Source organism: Bos indicus x Bos taurus, chromosome 25 (genome assembly GCF_003369695.1).
Source record: "Bos indicus x Bos taurus breed Angus x Brahman F1 hybrid chromosome 25, Bos_hybrid_MaternalHap_v2.0, whole genome shotgun sequence".
NCBI lineage: Eukaryota > Metazoa > Chordata > Mammalia > Artiodactyla > Bovidae > Bos > Bos indicus x Bos taurus.
Window position 1 is genome coordinate 16,252,938 of NC_040100.1, and position 18,607 is coordinate 16,271,544.

An 18,607-nucleotide genomic window follows, 5' to 3' on the forward strand; every position below is an offset into this window, starting at 1 on the left:
CCCGGCGTCCTCACCGCGCTTGCGCGCTCCCGCCCGGTCTCCATCTTGGAATTGGGAGGAAGAGGGAGAGGGAGACCGGGACGAGACCAGGGCTGTGGTGCGGAGAGAGGCTGAGACTGAGAAGAGGAGAGGGAGAGAGGGCACGGGGACCGCCCTTCGCTACAATCTTTCAGCTATCCTCGGGAGAGAGAAGGGGAAAGGGAGGGGGCTGGGGCGGGAGTGGGGGCTGTCACCCTCGGACCCCGGCGTGAGAGGGGCCGTGCGGTCGGACGTCCTCGGGTAGGCCCCCTGTCGGTGGCCGAAGACCTGGGGCTCAGTCCCCTGGTCCCGAATTTCCGGGCTTGACCCCACGCTTCTCAGATATCCGGGTATCAGCCCCTGAGATTCCAGATATCCGGGACTCGGGTCCCAACCTCTCTAAACCTGGGGCTCTGTTTCATAGGATTTCAAAAATCTGGGGTTCAGGACCCCGTGCGCACCAGTGTCCAGGGGTCATTCCCCACGAATTCAAATATCAGATTCAGCCTCTCCCCGTTCACATATCTGGGGTTCAGACCCCACAATCAGAAATCCGGGATTCAGCAACTGTCGCCCTCGAGGAGGAGGACTGGACCGCGAGGTCAGATCAGGTTGTCACCCCCTCCCCTCCAGGGGAGGCTTCCCGGGCCCGCCCCTCAGGAAGAGCGAAAGGCGAGGAAGAGGTGGCGAGGGGAAAGGTCTCCTTGCCCCTCTCCCTGCTTGGCAGAGCCGCTGGAGGACCCCAGGAAGAAGCGGAAGCGCTGGGGCACCACAGTGACCCCTACCAGGTGAGACACGGGGTGCAGGGGCGCGGGTCCCTGTATCTAGATTGAGAAGAAAGGGTGCTTCTTCCTGGGAAGCTGGGCCTGGGTAGACTCTCTGCTCAGGATGGGGAAGCCAGCTGAGCCAGTGGTCAGCCTCTGGCTAGTCTTGGCTTCTGCTGCCACCTTCTTCCCCTTTCTCTTCCCCTCCTTACATCTAGTTGATGGGGGACCTCAGATGACAGGGTCTGTCATGTCACCTGGGGTCACGCCCTACAGTCCTTGAGCTAATCAGATGGGTTTGCACCCTTCTGGTCATCTCCTTGTTCACTTTGCTCCTCACAGCTACTCCTTCATGATTGTAACTCTCTTTCCTTTGGGGTGTTAATTCCCAGACCTCTGCTCCCCGTGGTGGGTCTGCTTATCTGTTCTTTAGGCTTGGTCTGGTTGGGTTTCTTGTCCTTTCAAGGAAGTGTATGTGTACATTTGTGTTTGGGGGTTCTTGGCAGTATTTCCCCTCACCTATTGTTACGTTCCAACCTCTTGCTGTGATGGTATAAGTAATCTCATTTGTCGTAAGATTTATCATTTACAAAGTGCTTTTTAGGTCCATTCTCTCATGTGATCTCTCCTCCCATTCATGTGGTGGGGGGCTGTTTTATTGCTGTCTTCCCATTTTACAGTTGAGCATATTGAGGCCCAGAGAGGTTGCCCAAGGTCACACAGTGGCAGAATCAGGATTTCAACTCAGGTCCTTGATCAAGTCTTGCTCCTGCTCCATACCTGTCTCTTGTCATCTCTTTTCTTCCATTCCTAGATTTAGCCAGGGGTCCAGAGTAGAATGGGTTGGGGTGAGATTGAAGAATGGGAGGGAGGAGAGCTTCCTTTTTAGGAGGGCTCTTCTCAGAACCTTTCCTGATGGGAGATTCTGGCTCCTGCCTTCTGCCTCATGGATTTGTCTCTACTGTGACCTTCATCTTTACCCTGATCCCCGTCTTTGGCCTGGGTTCCTAAGAGGACTGTGTCTTCCGACAAATGATAGTGATGTCTCTTAACAGTTAAAGCCAAGCTGCCAGGGGGTAGAATGATCCCCAAAGTATTTAAGCCTTGTGGTGATGACTCTGGAGGCAGGGAAGGAAAAATCCATATGCTGAGTGTCTGCATAATGTTCCTAAGTATGAGATCTCATTAAAAATTTCACAACAGCTCCACACTGTAATCCATTTTACTGAAGAGAAGACCAAGTGTTAAGGAACTTACTCAAAACCCTGTTGCTGTCCTCTGTGGATGAAATGCATTGGTAGTGTAGCTTAGGGTCGACAGGCTTGGGTTTCCTCGTCTATAGCATGGAGGTAACATTGTCATTTTAGAAGGTAGTTACGATTTAGCACAAACCTTGGTAATCGCTCAGATGTTTGTAATTTGAGGAAGAGGCCCCTTGTGGTGTTTGCTGGCATTTCTTATATGTGACCTGGGGTCCTCGGTTGGCATTCTTGGCTGGGTGCTGGTAAAGAGGTCAAGAAGATTTCTTTGGCAAGTTGTGAGCACCTGCCTTTGTGTGTGGGTGTGTGGTGGGGGTGAGGGGTGCTTGGCAGGGTTGCTGGCAGGAGAATGGAGAACAGGGCCTGGGAGCTGCTTGGGGCTGGGCTGAGGGCAGTCAATCAATCTCCCAGGCTATTCTCAGCCCTCTGCACCCTGGGGGCCCACCAGAGAGTCGGGCTTACTTCTTGCCCTCCAGCTTCCAGTTGGGCCGAGGAGACAAAATTAACAACACAACAGGAAACAATGCACAACAGAATATAATTACATGTTAAATTGTTAGGTGCTTTTAAGGAGCTAGAACTCTGCCCTGGGAGTCCAGTGCCACTGAAAACTCCTTTGTACCTAAATTCCAACAAGTGCTTATCCAGGCGCCTAGCCTGGAATCCCCTGGGGGGTGGGGGTCTTGACTGATGCATTGCTGGAGTTTTCAGTATTTTTCTGACTGTGGGCTCTAGAAGCTCTCCCCAAGAGCTGAGGTGGTCAGGGGAGGCTTTCTGCAGGAGGGAACCGAGCTTGGCGTGAGTTTTTGAGAGAGTAAATGAGTACACAGACCTGACTGGAGAGAAGAGCCTGTTCGCTGGCCTTGGAGAAGTCTTTCCTTTCTATGCCTCAGCGATCTCATCTGTGAAATGGTGATAACGATCCTTCCCGTCTTCTTCTATAGGGCTGTTAAAGTAGATAGGGGTAATAGTAACACCTCATAGGGTTGTGGTGAGGATTGAATGAGATAATGCACAGAAGGTGCTTACTACACATGCTCAGTACATGTTCTTTGTGCCGCCAATGTCCTGTACGTGTGTGATGGGTATGCCATCGGACTGGACAAGTAAGGCAGCCCAGATTGCAAGCCCACAGAGCCAGATGCCATTTCTCTCTGTCCTCCCATTCTGGATCTCCTGCCTGCCACAGCATCCCTGGCCCTTTTTGAGCGCGAGCCTCCTGGCCCCTGTGGGCCAGTACCCACTTGTAACAATGGCCGGATTTCCACTGCCTCCGGCCTGGCTGTTTCCTGCTCTCTTCCAGGGTGTGAGAGGTTGAGGGAGGAGGGGGCCTCCACGCCAAGGGGAATGGGAAGGTGCCTGGAAATATTTGGGGCATGGGACTTGTGGGACAGGACACTTGGGGACATGGGGCTGTAGCTGGGAGGCAGAATCTTTATTCTTGAGGGGAGATTTAGGGGTTCTGGGGAAATGAAACTTGTTGAGGGCTGAGAGTGTTGATGAGGATGCTGAACTCCCAGTCTTCCTGCAGTTTTAGGGACTCCAGGGACCCAGCCCCCCGTACTCTGGTTGCCAGGGCAACTTCATTATATTTTTTTTTTTGGAGCTTTGATGTTGTTCCTAATCTCCCCCTGCCCTTCCTTAGTAGTGCCTCCCCCTCATCAGAACTAGGGGAGAAAGCAGAAACTTGAGGGGCTAGCTCCTTTCTCTCTCTGAGGGCCTGGTCTTTGTTCTAAGGGTCCCTTCTCTTTGCCAGGTCAAGCCCCACTCTCAGGGCCCCCAGGGGCCACCATGCCAGCTGGGGGCCGGGCCGGGAGCCTGAAGGACCCCGATGTGGCTGAGCTTTTCTTCAAGGATGACCCAGAAAAGCTCTTTTCTGACCTCCGTGAGATTGGCCATGGCAGCTTTGGAGCTGTGTACTTTGTGAGTTAAAGCTTGGGAGGGTGGGGTAGGGACTGTCTCCCCACTGTGGACCTCCAAACAGCCCTGTATGCTCCTCTTCTCCACCATACCAGTCTTTCCTGCCCTCTCCTACTGGGCCAGCAAGTCTTCTTGCTGCCTAATGCTTTCTGGGGACCTTCACTACCTTCTGGTCTGGTCCTCAGGCCCGGGATGTCCGGAATAGTGAGGTGGTGGCCATCAAGAAGATGTCCTACAGTGGAAAGCAGTCAAATGAGGTAGGTTGAGCTTGACAGACTGGGTAGGATGCCGAGGACCCCAGTCTTAAGATACAGGCTAAGTAAAGCTCTCCTCCCCTTTCTTACCTTCTCTCAGAAATGGCAGGACATCATCAAGGAGGTGCGGTTCCTACAGAAGCTTCGGCATCCCAATACCATTCAGTACCGGGGCTGTTACCTGAGGGAGCACACAGCTTGGGTGAGCTAGCCCCCGATTCTGCCCTCATCATCTTTGCCAGTACTCAGGCCTGTCCTTATCCTGGTCTAGTCTCCGAGGTGGGCCCTGTTCAGGGTGTTGTCATGCAGATCTTGGGAGGGAGGAAATTTCTCCCAACCTTTTTAGTCCTCAAAGAAACTCATAAGTCATATTATTCATCCAGAAGGAGAGGCTGAAGAGTGACGTAGCCTGTTAGCAGTTGAAGCGGGGCACATGGACTGGAGGAGCAGGAGATTGAATGATGGGATTCAGCTGCTGGTGGTAGTGACGTCTTGGGCTCTTTCTAAAGGAAAGGAAAGTGAAATGGCCCAGTCGTCTCCAACTTTTTGCAACCCCATAGACTGTAGCCTACCAGGCTCCTCTGTCCATGGGATTTTCCAGGCAGTAGTACTGGAGTGGATTGCCATTTCCTTCTCCAGGGGATCTTCCCAACCCAGGGCTTGAACCCAGGTCTCCCGCATTGTAGACAGATGCTTTACCGTCTGAGCCACCAGTGAAGTCAAGGTCCTAACTCCAGGGACTTCCCCCACCTTTTTGTTTTCTTGGTTGTTCTTTCTCCCTGTTATTGCCCTGGGGGGCGTTGCTTGAGTAGTGGCTAGGCAAGGAAGCCCTCTGTTTTGGATCTCTCCCCGAGCGAGCTAGGCCAGGGGTGGCCACGTCTGCTGATCTCTGACCCTTGACCCTTCTATAGCTGGTGATGGAGTATTGCCTGGGTTCAGCTTCTGACCTTCTGGAAGGTAAGTGATTCTTTGGCCAACAAGTGGGAGAAGGGAGAAGAGCAGAGAAGCTGTAGGGGATGGGTAAAGGGGAAGTAGTTCCAGCCCCACCCTGGACTCCCTCATTTGATGGTTTTCCCTTACTCCCCAGTGCACAAGAAGCCCCTTCAGGAGGTGGAGATTGCAGCTGTGACCCACGGGGCCCTTCAGGGCCTGGCTTATCTGCACTCCCACAACATGATCCATAGGTACAAGCAGCACTGGTGATGGCTGGGAGGGAGCTGGTGTTCTGTGTACCACCCCTCCTTGTGCTGGGCTGTAGTCTTCTTGGCCAAAGCCCCTGCCCAAAGCCCCTGCCCAACCTTCTGAGATGCATGTCTTACCCCTGTGCTTTGCCTTCGGCAGGGATGTGAAGGCTGGAAACATCCTGCTGTCAGAGCCAGGCTTGGTGAAACTGGGGGACTTCGGCTCTGCATCCATCATGGCACCTGCCAACTCCTTTGTGGGCACCCCGTACTGGTGAGTGGGAGTGGTGGTGAATGGAGAGAGCTCCCGGGATGTTGGGAGCAGGAGTTGGCAGGGTCTGGGCGGGTGATTAGCCTCTCTCTCCTGATCATTCTCCCAGGATGGCTCCAGAAGTGATCCTGGCGATGGATGAGGGGCAGTACGATGGCAAGGTGGATGTCTGGTCCTTAGGCATAACCTGCATCGAGCTGGGTAAGGACATTTGTCTCTCTGCTCCTTTACCCTCTTCTCTCCATTCCTTTCTCTTTTTCTTACTTTATCCCTACACTGTCCCATCCTCTGAGGCTTCCAGGCACCTGTCCATTTTGAGGACCCTTGATTCCCAGTACAAGCAGCTGTCAAACCCTGCCATTTCTTAGGCCAGAAGATTTCATAGCATTCATCTTTTTCTGTCCACTACTCTAGTTCTAAGTCTTTTTTTTGAGTGCCCACTTGTGTGCCATGCACTGTGCTAGTAGATTCTGAGGGTATAGCAGTGAATGAGGTTCCTGCTTTCTTGGAATTTAAATTCAAGTGGGGTAAGTAGGTATTTTTTCTCTCTATGTGAAAAAAGCTGAATGGAAATGATATAGTAACAGTACAACCAGAAAACAAGGGACTTGACCTAGTTAGGGGCTGAAGAAGGTCTTCTTATAGCAGAGATGTCTAAACAGAACCACACAACAAATAATAGGTAACTGTTGGAAGGCTTGTAGAGAAAAGCATTACAGACACAGAATGAGGAGCAGGCCTGGGGAACTAAGACTAGCTTTAGTTAGTAGCAAAGAGCAGTGAGTGATAAGGCCCAAGAGTTCGGTTCAGTGAGTTCATGAAGTCTTGAAGCCATGTTGAGGTTCTCTTTTCTGCCAGCCAATGCTATTGCAACAACTGTTTTAGGGAGAAAATGTTTGTAAGCACCCCGCCCCCCCCCCCCCCCCCCCCCCCGCCACACACACACAAGTTCAGGCACAAAATAGGTGCCCAAGAAAGAGATGCTTTTAGTTACTCTTACCAACAACTTCCTGTCGTGATCTTTCCCACTGCCAGTCTCTTCTTCCTTCCATTCTCTTTTACATCAGAGATGTCCTGTTGTTTTCTCTCCTCCTCAGAGCCTCCCTGTTGCCTTCAAGACTGAAGCCATCCCTGTTCTTACTTACACCAAGCTTAAGGCTCTTGCTTCCTAAAGGCTGGCTTTCCCCTTTACAAGCTCCACCCCTAAGTGTGCTATGAATATTTCCTCTTAATTACCTTTGTACCGTGTCCTTGGCCTGATGTTGGAGATTTGGACTTGGCCTTTCCCTCTGTCTACACATGTACCGTTTAAGGCCATGAACAGATAGGCAATGGAAGTATGTGAAACAGGCCAGTATAAGAAAAATCTAGAGCTATCCATCTTATTGTTAATTTTTGGTACAGAAATGTGCTCAGAAAACTATTTCTCTATTATAGACAAAAAACATCAATCTTGATTGTAAATGGCAACTGATACTCAGTTGGTGTCAGAGAAGCAGTATGGAGGAGACTAAGGCAAACTGGAGGTTGCTGTTCCCAGGAGAACAGGGAGCTATTGTTTAGCTCCAGCCCATTGTTATGCAGGAATGTAGGCTTCATTTCACCAGATCTAATTTTTTAAAAAAGAAACTGAAAATTTAGGTTATTTCGTTGCTAGTGTCAGAATTTAAAAATCATTGTCGAGGCCCAAACCAAAACGATACAAAACATTTGTCTGGGCCACAAAGGGCTTCTGGCTTGCAACTTCTGAACTAAAGCCTACGTCCATTATTCGTTTTTCCAAACAAGCTTCTCTGAAACCGCTGCAAGTGGACCAACTTGAAGGCCTGGCTTCCCAGCCATTTACTGTTTTGTTCTTAGGCCAGTTATTAGCACTTTGAACTTGATGTTATTTGTTCAGTCTCATTTAACCTTCTCTGTTAGACTGGAGATTCCTTGAAGACAAGGCCTGTCTGTTTATCTTTTTCAGTACCTAAGCAAGTTTTTTGCTCTCATTGGGCACCTGGTAAATATTAACTGGGCTGGCAAGTGAATGTGCTTCCCTCTGCCTTTGTTGGTGCTTTTACGTGTGTTGTTTTCTCTGATCCCTCTTCTACCCACGTGCAGCAGAAAGGCTGGATATTGCATCTTAGAGAGGAAGGAATTGATTGAGGTTATGGGAATTGCTTAGGGTTGGGGAGTGGGGGTGTGGACCAGAGTCTTCTGATTGCAATTTCAGTCTCCTCTGCCCACCTGCCACCTCTCACCTTCTCCCCCTTGACCTTTCTCTGTAGCGGAACGGAAACCACCGCTGTTTAACATGAATGCGATGAGTGCCTTATACCACATTGCACAGAACGAGTCCCCCGTGCTCCAGTCAGGACACTGGTGAGGACTAGGGTTTCTGGGCCCAGGGGTTAGGCCATAGGGGTAAGGCTGCCTGACTCATGTCCTCTTTACCCCACCCTTACCCTCCTGTGACTTCTAGGTCTGAGTACTTCCGGAATTTTGTCGACTCCTGCCTTCAGAAAATCCCTCAAGACAGACCAACCTCAGAGGTTCTTCTGAAGGTGAGGGCTCACTGACCTAGTATTCTCCTAGAACTGAAATTTGTTGGAATCACAGAAACCCCTCAGTGAAAGTAGTGATTCCTGATTCTTCCTCTACCAAGAACTTCATTTATGAATTCCCATACCCATCCCCAGTGCCCAGTGGACTCTGTTTTGCAAGCGTTTGTCTAGGAGACTGCCTTTATCAAGTAATAGTTTGTTTTCACATCTTCCATTAATCAAAGACATATAATTACAAGTCAGAGCTTCTGGTCAGCATGCGATAACCAGGGTTGCCACACTGATCTTAATGTAATTCAAGCCAAAAGCCTATGTAACCTTGTCACGGGTAAATGTATGATTTCCCTAGGTGTTTTTCAAGTTACCAAAAGTAGAGAGGCCCACATTGCTTCAGAGATCTATGGGGGCCCTGGGACCCCTAGTTGGGAACTGTCTAGTTGGATCCACTTATTTTAATAACTGTGGGATGCCTTGTGAGGCCCAGAGAAGCCTCATGACATGTCCAGGGGCACAGAGCACTTTGAAGACCTGGACTAGAATCCAGATCTCTGGCTATTCTTGCCTGTCAGCTGTGCCTGGAGGAACAAAGGTGTCTGGGGAGTAGAGACTGGGTGTTTAAAATTAATGTGGGAGGAGGGCTTGGGACAAGGCCAGCATCAGGCTATGGTGGGCACAGGCCCCAGGGGAGTGAGTGCCTCGGGCCAGAGGGAATGCAGGATCCATGGGATGTTGGGGTGCGGGGGTGCTTGGCAGCAGGTCTCAGTGTTCTCTTCCCCCAGCACCGCTTTGTGCTCCGTGAGCGGCCACCCACAGTCATCATGGACCTCATCCAGAGGACCAAGGATGCTGTTCGGGAGCTGGACAACCTGCAGTACCGCAAGATGAAGAAGATCCTGTTCCAGGAGGCACCCAATGGCCCTGGCGCGGAGGCCCCAGAGGAGGAGGAGGTGACCCAGGGTGCCCTGCCACCATCTTCACCACCATGTTGTACTTGCCTCCGAGCAGCTGCTTGGTCCCGCTCCCCCACCCCTCTTCATACTCTCTGTCTCCGTGTGCTACTTCCACATGCGCTTGCCTTGCCCTTCGCCTTCCCTGCCCAACAGCCCACGTCCTGTCCACAGGAGGCAGAGCCCTACATGCACCGGGCCGGGACGTTGACCAGTCTAGAGAGTAGCCATTCAGTGCCCAGCATGTCCATCAGCGCCTCCAGCCAGAGCAGCTCAGTCAACAGCCTGGCAGATGCCTCTGATAATGAGGAGGAGGAAGAGGAGGAGGAAGAGGAGGAGGAGGAGGAAGAAGGTCCTGAAGCCCGGGAGATGGCCATGATGCAGGAGGGGGAGCACACAGTCACCTCCCACAGCTCCATCATCCACCGGCTGCCGGTATGCAGCTGTGCCTGAGTAGGCTTGACAGCCACAGGGCCCTGCTCCAGGTCTGACTGGGTTTTCAGGGAACTCTCTCTGGACCCTCTGACCTCTGAGACTCGGGCATTCCTTCCACCTTCTCTTCCTCTAGGGCTCTGATAACCTCTATGATGACCCCTACCAGCCAGAGATGACCCCAGGGCCTCTCCAGCCACCTGCAGCCCCGGCTCCCACCTCTGCCACCTCTTCGGCCCGCCGACGGGCCTACTGCCGCAACAGGGACCACTTTGCCACCATCCGTACTGCCTCCCTGGTAAGTACAGCCATCCTAGGTCCCCCAGACTATTTAAGTTCAGAAATGGCTTTCTCCCGGTGGGGTGTGATTAAGTCCAGGTTCCAGACTCTGTTGCTGTCACTTCCTTCTTACCTCGACTGTCTCACCTAAATCCTCCCCTCTTGCCTCCCTTCTCTCAGTAGACTGTTTTGGTCATGTTGCCCAACTCTCACCCTGTCTTTGTGACTAGACTTAAATATCATCTCCTGGTGTGTCTTCCCAGGCTCCTGGCCAGCCAGGTGCTTCGTGTCCTGTGCTTTGGTGCTCCTGAACAGCATTGTGACAGGTTTGCTGGATTCTGTGCCCCTAGAGAACAGAGATGGTATATAGGTATCTGCCTGTACCAGTAATTGGCTTGCCGGCCCCCCACCTGCCTGTATTTAATCCTTCCAACTTTTCTGGGAGGGTGAGGATATGATTCCATTTAAGAGATGACACAGTTGTGACTCAGAAGGGCTCCCTTTAGTAGTTCTCAAATTCTGTAACCAGTACCTTGGTCCTCTCCTAAAATAAAGGCATGGAATTTTGGGGTTTTTTTCCCTCAGTTGATAGGAAAACTGTGTTTTCATAAGATACAGTTTTTTTTGTCTATAATTTTAGTAGACGTTTAGATTACATTCTTGTTTAGCTGTGTTGACAGTCCTCTTGGAGGCCATTGGTTGGTCTGTTGTGTTCTTTTAGCCTCTCCTTATGACTGGTTGTTCTGCTAGGATAACTCTAAAGACCCTCTGATGCTTGGTGCTTTGTGATACCGTGAGAGAGGTCTGGGACTTTTAGGGATTTGGCCATCTGAACTAGTTTGGGGCCATTGACGTAGCCTTTGAACAATGGGATCTGAGTTCAAACTTAAGATGAGGGCGTTCAGGTCCAGTGTTCTTGTCATCCAGCATCCTATGGTCTGTATTCTGCCTCCATACCTGAGCTGTAAAGGGTCTTCAGTGTTTGCTGAAGGGGAAGGAACAATCACTTTCTAGTTCAGAGTATTCTAGATACTATTACATAGGTAGCAAACTTAATCTCCACAGCCCCCTATGAGGAGGTGTTATTGTCTCCTGTAACAGAACTGAGGCTTAGCAGCATTAACTTTCTTGAAGTCACATAGTTAGAAAGTGGCAGAACTGGGGATCTGGGCCCAGGTCTGTCTTGATTCTTTTACTCTTTTGAATCAATCTGAATTGTCCCTACTTTTAGGCAAGACCCCGTGTTCAATCCCTTTTCTTGTCTGATGCGGTCACACCAACCCATGAGGGAGATGATGTCTCCATTCTCCAGTGGAGGTGGCAGGCTCAGAGAGGTTAAGTGAGGAAGGTGCCAAATGAGAATTAAACCCATGCATCTAAAACTCAGGTTCTCGCCCACACAGCACGAAGACGGCGTGTGTGTTACTAACACGGGGCCAGAGCTGCGCCCCACTCCTCACCTTTCTCCCTCCCCAGGTCAGCCGCCAGATTCAGGAGCATGAGCAGGACTCAGCCCTGCGGGAGCAGCTGAGTGGCTATAAGCGGATGCGACGCCAGCACCAGAAACAGCTGCTGGCGTTGGAGTCACGGCTGAGGGGCGAGCGCGAGGAGCACAGTGCGCGGCTGCAGCGGGAGCTCGAGGCACAGCGGGCTGGCTTTGGGGCTGAGGCCGAAAAGCTGTCCCGGCGGCACCAGGCCATCGGGGAGAAGGAGGCGCGAGCTGCTCAGGCCGAGGAGCGGAAGTTCCAGCAGCACATCCTTGGGCAGCAGAAGAAGGAGCTGGCCGCCCTGCTGGAGGCGCAAAAGCGAACCTACAAACTGCGGAAGGAGCAGCTGAAGGAGGTGGGTTTGGGCCACAGCTGTGGGTGGGGTTGGTGGGGGAGTGAGGCAGGCCCTGACCCCCTGGCTCTCCCACTGCCCTTTCCTAGGAACTCCAGGAGAACCCCAGCACCCCCAAGCGGGAGAAGGCTGAGTGGCTTTTGCGGCAGAAGGAGCAGCTACAGCAGTGCCAGGCAGAGGAGGAGGCTGGGTTGCTGCGGCGGCAGCGCCAGTACTTTGAGCTGCAGTGTCGCCAGTACAAGCGCAAAATGCTGCTGGCGCGCCACAGCCTAGACCAGGACCTGCTGCGAGAGGTAGGCCTCCTCCTCCCCTGGTCGCCTCCCAGGTCCCAGGCTCCTGCCCTGTTTAATCTGCCTCACTTGGGACCATCTTTCCTCTCTGCCCTCATTCATGTTGTGGGTTGGATTCTTTTCAGTATCTCTCTGACTTCTCGTGCCCACCAGACCCCAAGTGTGTTCCCAACCTGCCAGGAGCTTGGCACCCTTTTCCCTTTCACCCATACCCCTCATCTCCCCACCGTCACTTCCCTTGCCAAGAAGTCCTGGGGCTCTCGTTTTCTTGACACTCACAAGGCTTCCTAACTGCTTTCTGGCCCCTGCCTCCCTTTTGCCTCAGGACTTGAACAAGAAACAGACACAGAAGGACTTGGAGTGTGCGCTGCTTCTGCGGCAGCATGAGGCCACGCGGGAGCTGGAGCTCCGGCAGCTGCAGGCCGTGCAGCGCACTCGGGCTGAGCTCACCCGCCTGCAGCACCAGACGGAGCTGGGCAACCAGCTGGAGTACAATAAGCGGCGTGAGCAGGAGTTGCGGCAGAAGCACGCGGCCCAGGTTCGCCAGCAGCCCAAGAGCCTCAAAGTACGTGCAGGCCAGCGTCCCCCGGGCCTCCCGCTCCCCGTTCCTGGGGCTGTGGGACCACCTAACACAGGCACCCCTAGAGAAGAGCAACCCTGCTCACTTGGCCAGGAGGCAGTCCTGGACCAAAAAATGCTGGGAGAGGAGGAGGAAGCAGTTCCAGAGAGGATTCTGGGGAAGGAAGGGGCTGCCGTGGAGCCAGAGGAGCAGAGGATACTGGGGGAAGAGTCAGAAACCGCTAGCCCCAGTCCACAAAACCACGAGAGTTTGGTTTATGAGGAGGTTTGGGGGCTACCTGAGGAGGAGACAGAGGAGCTTAGAGTGCCATCCCCAGCACCTCAGGAGAGGAGCATTGTGGGCCAGGAGGCATCAGTGGAATGGAGGTTGTGGGGGAAGGAGGATGGCAGCCTCTTGGGTGAGGAGTTTGAGCTTGACTGGGTCCAGGGTCCGGCACTGACCCCAGTCCCTGAGGAGGAAGAGGAAGAGGAGGAGGGGGCTCCATTTAGGACCCCAAGGGATCCTGGAGATGGCTGTCCCTCACCAGACATCCCCCCGGAACCCCCTCCAACACATTTGAGGCCAGGCACTACTAGCCAGCTCCCTGGACTCCTGTCCCATGGCCTCCTGGCTGGACTCTCCTTTGCAGTGGGGTCCTCCTCAGGCCTCTTGCCCCTACTACTTCTGCTGCTGCTCCCACTGCTGGCGGCCCAGGGTGGGGGTGGCCTGCAGGCAGCCCTGCTGGCCCTTGAGGTAGGGCTGGTGGGCCTGGGGGCCTCCTACCTACTTCTTTGTACAGCTCTGCACCTGCCCCCCAGTCTGTTCCTACTCCTGGCTCAGGGCACCGCACTGGGGGCCGTCCTCAGTCTGAGCTGGCGCCGAGGCCTCCTGGGCGTCCCTCTGGGCCTTGGGGCTGCCTGGCTCCTCGCCTGGCCAGGCCTGGCTCTACCTCTGGCAGCTCTGGCGGCAGGGGGAAAATGGGTGCGACAGCAGGGCCCCCGGATGCGCCGGGGCATCTCTCGACTCTGGTTGCGGGCTCTGCTGCGCCTATCACCCATGGTCTTCCGGGCCCTGCAGGGCTGCGGAGCCGTGGGGGACCGGGGCCTATTTGCACTGTATCCCAAGACCAACAAGGATGGTTTCCGCAGCCGTATTCCTGTCCCTGGGCCCAGAAGGGGTAATCCTCGCACTGCCCGACACCCACTAGCCCTTTTGGCCAGGTTTTGGGCCCTGTGCAAGGGCTGGAACTGGCGCCTGGCCCGGGCCAGCCAAAGTTTAGCCACCTGCCTGCCCCCCTGGGCTGTCCACACACTGGCCAGTTGGGGCCTGCTTCGGGGTGAGCGGCCCAGCCGTATCCCCCGGCTGCTTCCACGCAGCCAGCGCCAGCTGGGCCCTCCTGCCTCCCACCAGCCACCGCCAGGGATGCTCGGTGGGCGGAGATCCCGAGTGCGCCAGTCCCGGGCCCTGCCTCCCTGGAGGTGACCAATTCCAGCTCCTCCCAAGCCTGAATCCAGAGCATTGAGCACTTTATCTCCCACTACTCAGTGAAGTTTCTCCATTCCCTGGCCTCTCCTCCCATTCACCCCACACCTCACCCCCCAGCCCTTCAGCCTCGAGACAGGCAGCCTCCTCCGCCATGGAGTCTGGAGACGATACTTTGTGTTCTCCTGATGCTCCTCCCCACCCTAAGTTATTGCTGTTCTCCCGCTGTGTGTGTGCTCATCCTCACCCTCATCGACTCAGGCCTGGGGCCAGGGGTGGCAATGGGTGGGAAGAGTCATGTTTTTTTTTTTTTTTTTTTCTCTCTTTGATTTTGTTTTTCTGTCTCCCTTCCAACCTGTCCCCTTTCCCCCACCAAAAAAAAAAAAGAAAAAGACAAACACAAATAAAATATCTGAGCGGAACTGTACCTTTGGCCCAGGCTGCCTCTGTCTGCTTTGTCCTGCCGCCTAGCCTCCCCGGTATGCCCCCAGTCTGGACCCTTGGCCCCCAGTTCCATGACCTTTTCACCCCATCTACGTTATCTCAACCCCTTTCACTCCTCAGCCTCATCTTTTCTACCTTCATAGCTTCATTGCACCATGACCACTACCAGCTCGGCAGGGCTGGGTCCCTGTTGAGCTGCTTGGTCCCACGGTTCCCCTGTATGTGGATTCCTCCCAGAGAGTGCTCAGGTCCTGGGTCCTTTTCGTCCTCATTCACTGCCTTTTCTCCCAATCCACTCCCTATGTGGTTCCCTTCTGTCTGGGAGCTGAGTTTCTCTCCTGGCATCAGGGCTGGGGGATGGGACTGCAAACCCTCCCCAGTAGGGGATGGTGAGTTTGGGGGCCCAAAAGTGTGGGGGCCGTGGAAATGGGATTGGTTGTGGGCTTGGAGTGGGAGCTGAGTGCACAAGGGCCGGGCTGGAATGTGGAGGTCTGGTCAGGGTGGCAGCTGCTGGCCTGTTAAACTTGTCAGGCCCTTTCTGGCCACCGCCTTTGCCCCTTTCCCTTGTGTGACCCAAAATGGGGCCACCCTTTCTTACCCATTTCTTGGCTTGGTGTTTATCCTTCTTCCCTCCCTCCCACCCTGAGGTGATGAACCTGGGGCTTCCTCTCTTTCCTCAGCTTTGTTGCTGTCTTCCATGGGTGTGTTGAGTGACTTTGTTTTCTCACTCGTGTATATTCTGTATCTGCTCACAGGCATCTATCTCCAGGTCATGTTTTCTTCCTCCTCTGCATGGTCAAAACTTCTTGTGTGCACTCAGTACTTGAAAGATTCTCAGTTCCCTCTTCATGAACTCTCCTGATGTTTCTTGTGAGTTGTCCACCCAACTCTGAACATGCTCTTGGAAGCTCTCTTGTTCTCTTTGCGTCTCTTGCCCATTGAGCATCTTCTTGATCTCTCTCCACACAACCCCATCTCTCCGTGTCTGTCTGTATACAGCTCCCCCGCCCCCTCTGTCTAACATGTTTTCTGTTTCTCTCCCTCTCCCTGTCTCTGCTGCTGTCTCCTCTCCTCCTCTCTTTCTTCTCCCCCTCTCCCCTGGTTGTTCCTCCTCCTCCCCCTGCCCCCATCTCCCTTTGGTCCGTCCACTGCATAGTCTAAGGAGCTGCAGATCAAGAAGCAGTTCCAGGAGACGTGTAAGATCCAGACTCGGCAGTACAAGGCTCTGCGGGCCCATTTGCTGGAGACCACGCCCAAAGCTCAGCACAAGAGCCTCCTTAAGCGGCTCAAGGAAGAACAGACCCGCAAGCTGGCAATCCTAGCTGAGCAGTACGACCAGTCCATCTCAGAGATGCTCAGCTCACAGGCGGTGAGGCCTGGGGTCCAGGGAGGGAGCATGGTGGAGGTTGGCCTTTATATTTCCAGCTTAGCTGTGAACACTGGAAGTGGGGAGTGTAGAGAGATGGGGGGCTTTTTGTTCTTGGGAAACTCAGATACTCTCCCACTGTTGGGATTCTCTGCAACAGTTTTTATTATTTCTCTTTAAGTATTTTCTTAAGGTCTTGACAAAGCCAGCCTGCCTACTCCACCAAGAACCACCAAGGAAAGAATGGCTGTACTTTTTTCCTGGGCCTGAGTTAGTTTAATGTGTGAACAGGGAGCAAATCAAAATGAGTGTGGCCTTCAGGCCAGTTGGAGGGTTTTGAAGATTGCTGTTAGCGATCACATGACACAGGAATGGGCCACTTAACACAGTATAAAAAGTGAAAGTGTCCTTATTTATTTGCCATGCCCTCACCTAATCCCACCTCTCAGAGGTAATTGTTAAAAATGAATTGTATTAGATTTTTTTCCTATGCATATTTGGAAATTATATTAAACATGAACCAAAATGGAATCACTTTGCAAACTGTCCTCTTAACTTCTTTTTCCACCTAATATTCCTTGGACATCTTTCCATGTCAGTACATGTCTCATTTTTTAAGAGCATAGAATTTCCCATGGTATGGATGTACCATGATTTATTTAACCCATCCCTTATTGGTGGATGTTTAGGTTGTTTCCAGTATTTTGCTATTACAACGCTTCAGTGAACATCTTCGAGCACATGTGCAAGTATACGTGGGGGATAAATTTCTGGAAGTGTAATTGCTGTGTCACAGGGTATGATGACCTTCATTCTGATAGATGTTGAGACTGGCTGCTTTCTTGAAACCTTAGGGCCCAGGCCTACTGGGGCAGGGGAGGATTGTGGGGGTTGGAGAGGAGGCCCTTAAAACTTGTTCTTCCTGATCTCTAGCTGCGGCTTGATGAAACCCAGGAAGCAGAGTTCCAGGCCCTTCGGCAGCAGCTGCAACAAGAGCTGGAGCTGCTCAATGCTTACCAGAGCAAGATCAAGATCCGCACAGAGAGTCAGCATGAACGGGAGCTGCGGGAGCTGGAGCAGAGAGTAGCCCTGAGGCGGGCCCTGCTGGAGCAGCGGGTGAGAGGGCTGGGCTTCCAGGATGGGCTGGGGAGGGCAGCCCCCATCCTGGACCCTCTAACCTCTCTTCTGGGTACCCCAGGTGGAAGAGGAGCTGCTGGCCCTGCAGACAGGGCGCTCTGAGCGAATCCGGAGTTTGCTTGAGCGGCAGGCCCGTGAGATCGAGGCTTTCGATGCTGAGAGCATGAGGCTGGGCTTCTCCAGTATGGCTCTGGGGGGCATCCCAGCTGAGGCTGCTGCCCAGGGCTATCCTGCTCCACCCCCTGCCCCCGCCTGGCCCTCCCGGCCAGTTCCCCGTTCAGGGGCGCACTGGAGCCATGGCCCTCCTCCACCAGGCATGCCGCCCCCGGCCTGGCGTCAGCCCGCTCTCTTGGCTCCCCCGGGTCCCCCAAATTGGCTGGGGCCCCCGGCACAGAGCGGCACACCCCGTGGTGGAGCCCTCTTGCTGCTAAGAAACAGCCCCCAGCCCCTGCGGCGAGCAGCCTCAGGGGGCAGTGGCAGTGACAGTGTGGGCCCGCCTGCTGCTGCAGTGCCTGGGCCTCTGAGCCGCAGCACCAGTGTTGCTTCCCACATCCTCAATGGTTCCTCCCACTTCTATTCCTGAAGTACAAGGTGGATATGAGCAGATGAATGAGGCAGGGGTGGGTGGAGCCTGATCCTGGAGGGCTGTAAGCCTGAGGTCCACCCAAGGGTGGGGGATAGGATGTTGGCTCCAGCTCCTCCCCTCAGACCTCATCTCATGAGCTTCTTGGGCTGGCCAGCGGCCCAAGGCCAGCTTGGGCATAGGTGCCTCAAGGCTGGCCGGGAGCCCTTGCCTCCCCACCATGGTGCCAGGGTTTCTCTCCATCACGGCCTCGGGAAAGGAGGGAGATACGTGTGTCAAATATTTATCTAGTCCCCTGGGGGAGGGGGAAGGGTGGGTCTAGATATATTATATAAAGAGAACTATACTACCCCCTGGAATGGGGCCATGGACTGGGGACGCCAGGCCCCCAGACTTGGGATGTGGCAGAGCAGGTCTGGGGCCTGGGAGGGAAGAATGGGAGGAAAAGGCCTTCCTGAAAGGAGATCAGGATGGGGTCTTGGGGTCAGGATGCCTGGGTCTCTCCATTCCCCCGTTGCTGTCTGAAGTCCTGTGCCGTCTTGTCCTTTTATCTTTTTTTTTTTTTTTAATTGGGATCAGAGCTGGGGCAGGTGAACAAGATAAAAACCTTGGAAGGGGCTGCTCCCGGGCCTGGGGGCAGTCATGAGAGCCCCTCCCAGCTATGGGGCTGGCACAGAGCCCTACAGCAAGCTTTTAATAAACTGTTGGTTATTCTGACAGATCCCAGGACTCTCACCTTTTCTGTCTTAATGTGTGTGAAGGAATGTTCGGTGGCAGGTGATAGTGTTACTTGAACTCACTGGACTGTATAACTAAAAATTTCAGTGATTTCATTGACTTTGGACATGACTGAATCTAGGTCTTCCGAGGAAGCAATCAGTCCCTGGACCTCTGCTTCCCTTTGCTTTGGCTTCAGAAAGTTCACCTCACCCACAAGCCCCTGGCAGCTCCAGGCTTACAGCTTACTAACAACCTCAACAGTAAGAATTCCAGCAGTCCTGAAGTGACTCCATTGGTTTGATCTGAAGCCAGA

At 53.5% G+C, this 18,607-nt stretch overlaps 1 protein-coding gene across 3 annotated transcripts; it reads left to right on the plus strand.

Moving 5' to 3' along the window:
* The first annotated feature begins 18 nt into the window (after window positions 1-18).
* TAOK2 (TAO kinase 2) lies at window positions 19-18,295 on the plus strand. Of its 3 annotated transcripts, XM_027526794.1 has the most exons (19): window positions 25-806; window positions 3,798-3,964; window positions 4,147-4,218; window positions 4,316-4,417; window positions 5,127-5,172; window positions 5,303-5,399; window positions 5,557-5,670; window positions 5,777-5,868; window positions 7,941-8,034; window positions 8,135-8,216; window positions 8,996-9,163; window positions 9,338-9,598; window positions 9,732-9,893; window positions 11,351-11,716; window positions 11,803-12,006; window positions 12,329-12,568; window positions 15,645-15,857; window positions 16,788-16,970; window positions 17,053-18,295. In XM_027526794.1, the coding sequence occupies exons 2-19, from the start codon at window positions 3,833-3,835 to the stop codon at window positions 17,572-17,574; spliced, it is 3,150 nt and encodes a 1,049-aa protein (XP_027382595.1). In that variant the 5' UTR covers window positions 25-806; window positions 3,798-3,832; the 3' UTR covers window positions 17,575-18,295. The 3 variants fall into 3 exon arrangements, with proteins under 3 accessions (XP_027382594.1, XP_027382595.1, XP_027382596.1); XM_027526795.1 differs by lacking the exon at window positions 15,645-15,857; XM_027526793.1 differs by lacking the exons at window positions 15,645-15,857; window positions 16,788-16,970; window positions 17,053-18,295 and having other exon boundaries at window positions 19-806; window positions 12,329-14,468.
* Window positions 18,296-18,607: the final 312 nt, after the last annotated feature.

Bases quoted from the DNA above. Each gene is read 5' to 3' on its own strand.
- TAOK2 (XM_027526793.1), top strand. From the start codon at position 3,833: ATGCCAGCTGGGGGCCGGGCCGGGAGCCTGAAGGACCCCGATGTGGCT. The intron at 4,219-4,315 runs GTAGGTTGAGCT...ACCTTCTCTCAG, and splicing joins GTGGAAAGCAGTCAAATGAG to AAATGGCAGGACATCATCAA. The intron at 9,894-11,350 runs GTAAGTACAGCC...CTCCCTCCCCAG, and splicing joins CCATCCGTACTGCCTCCCTG to GTCAGCCGCCAGATTCAGGA.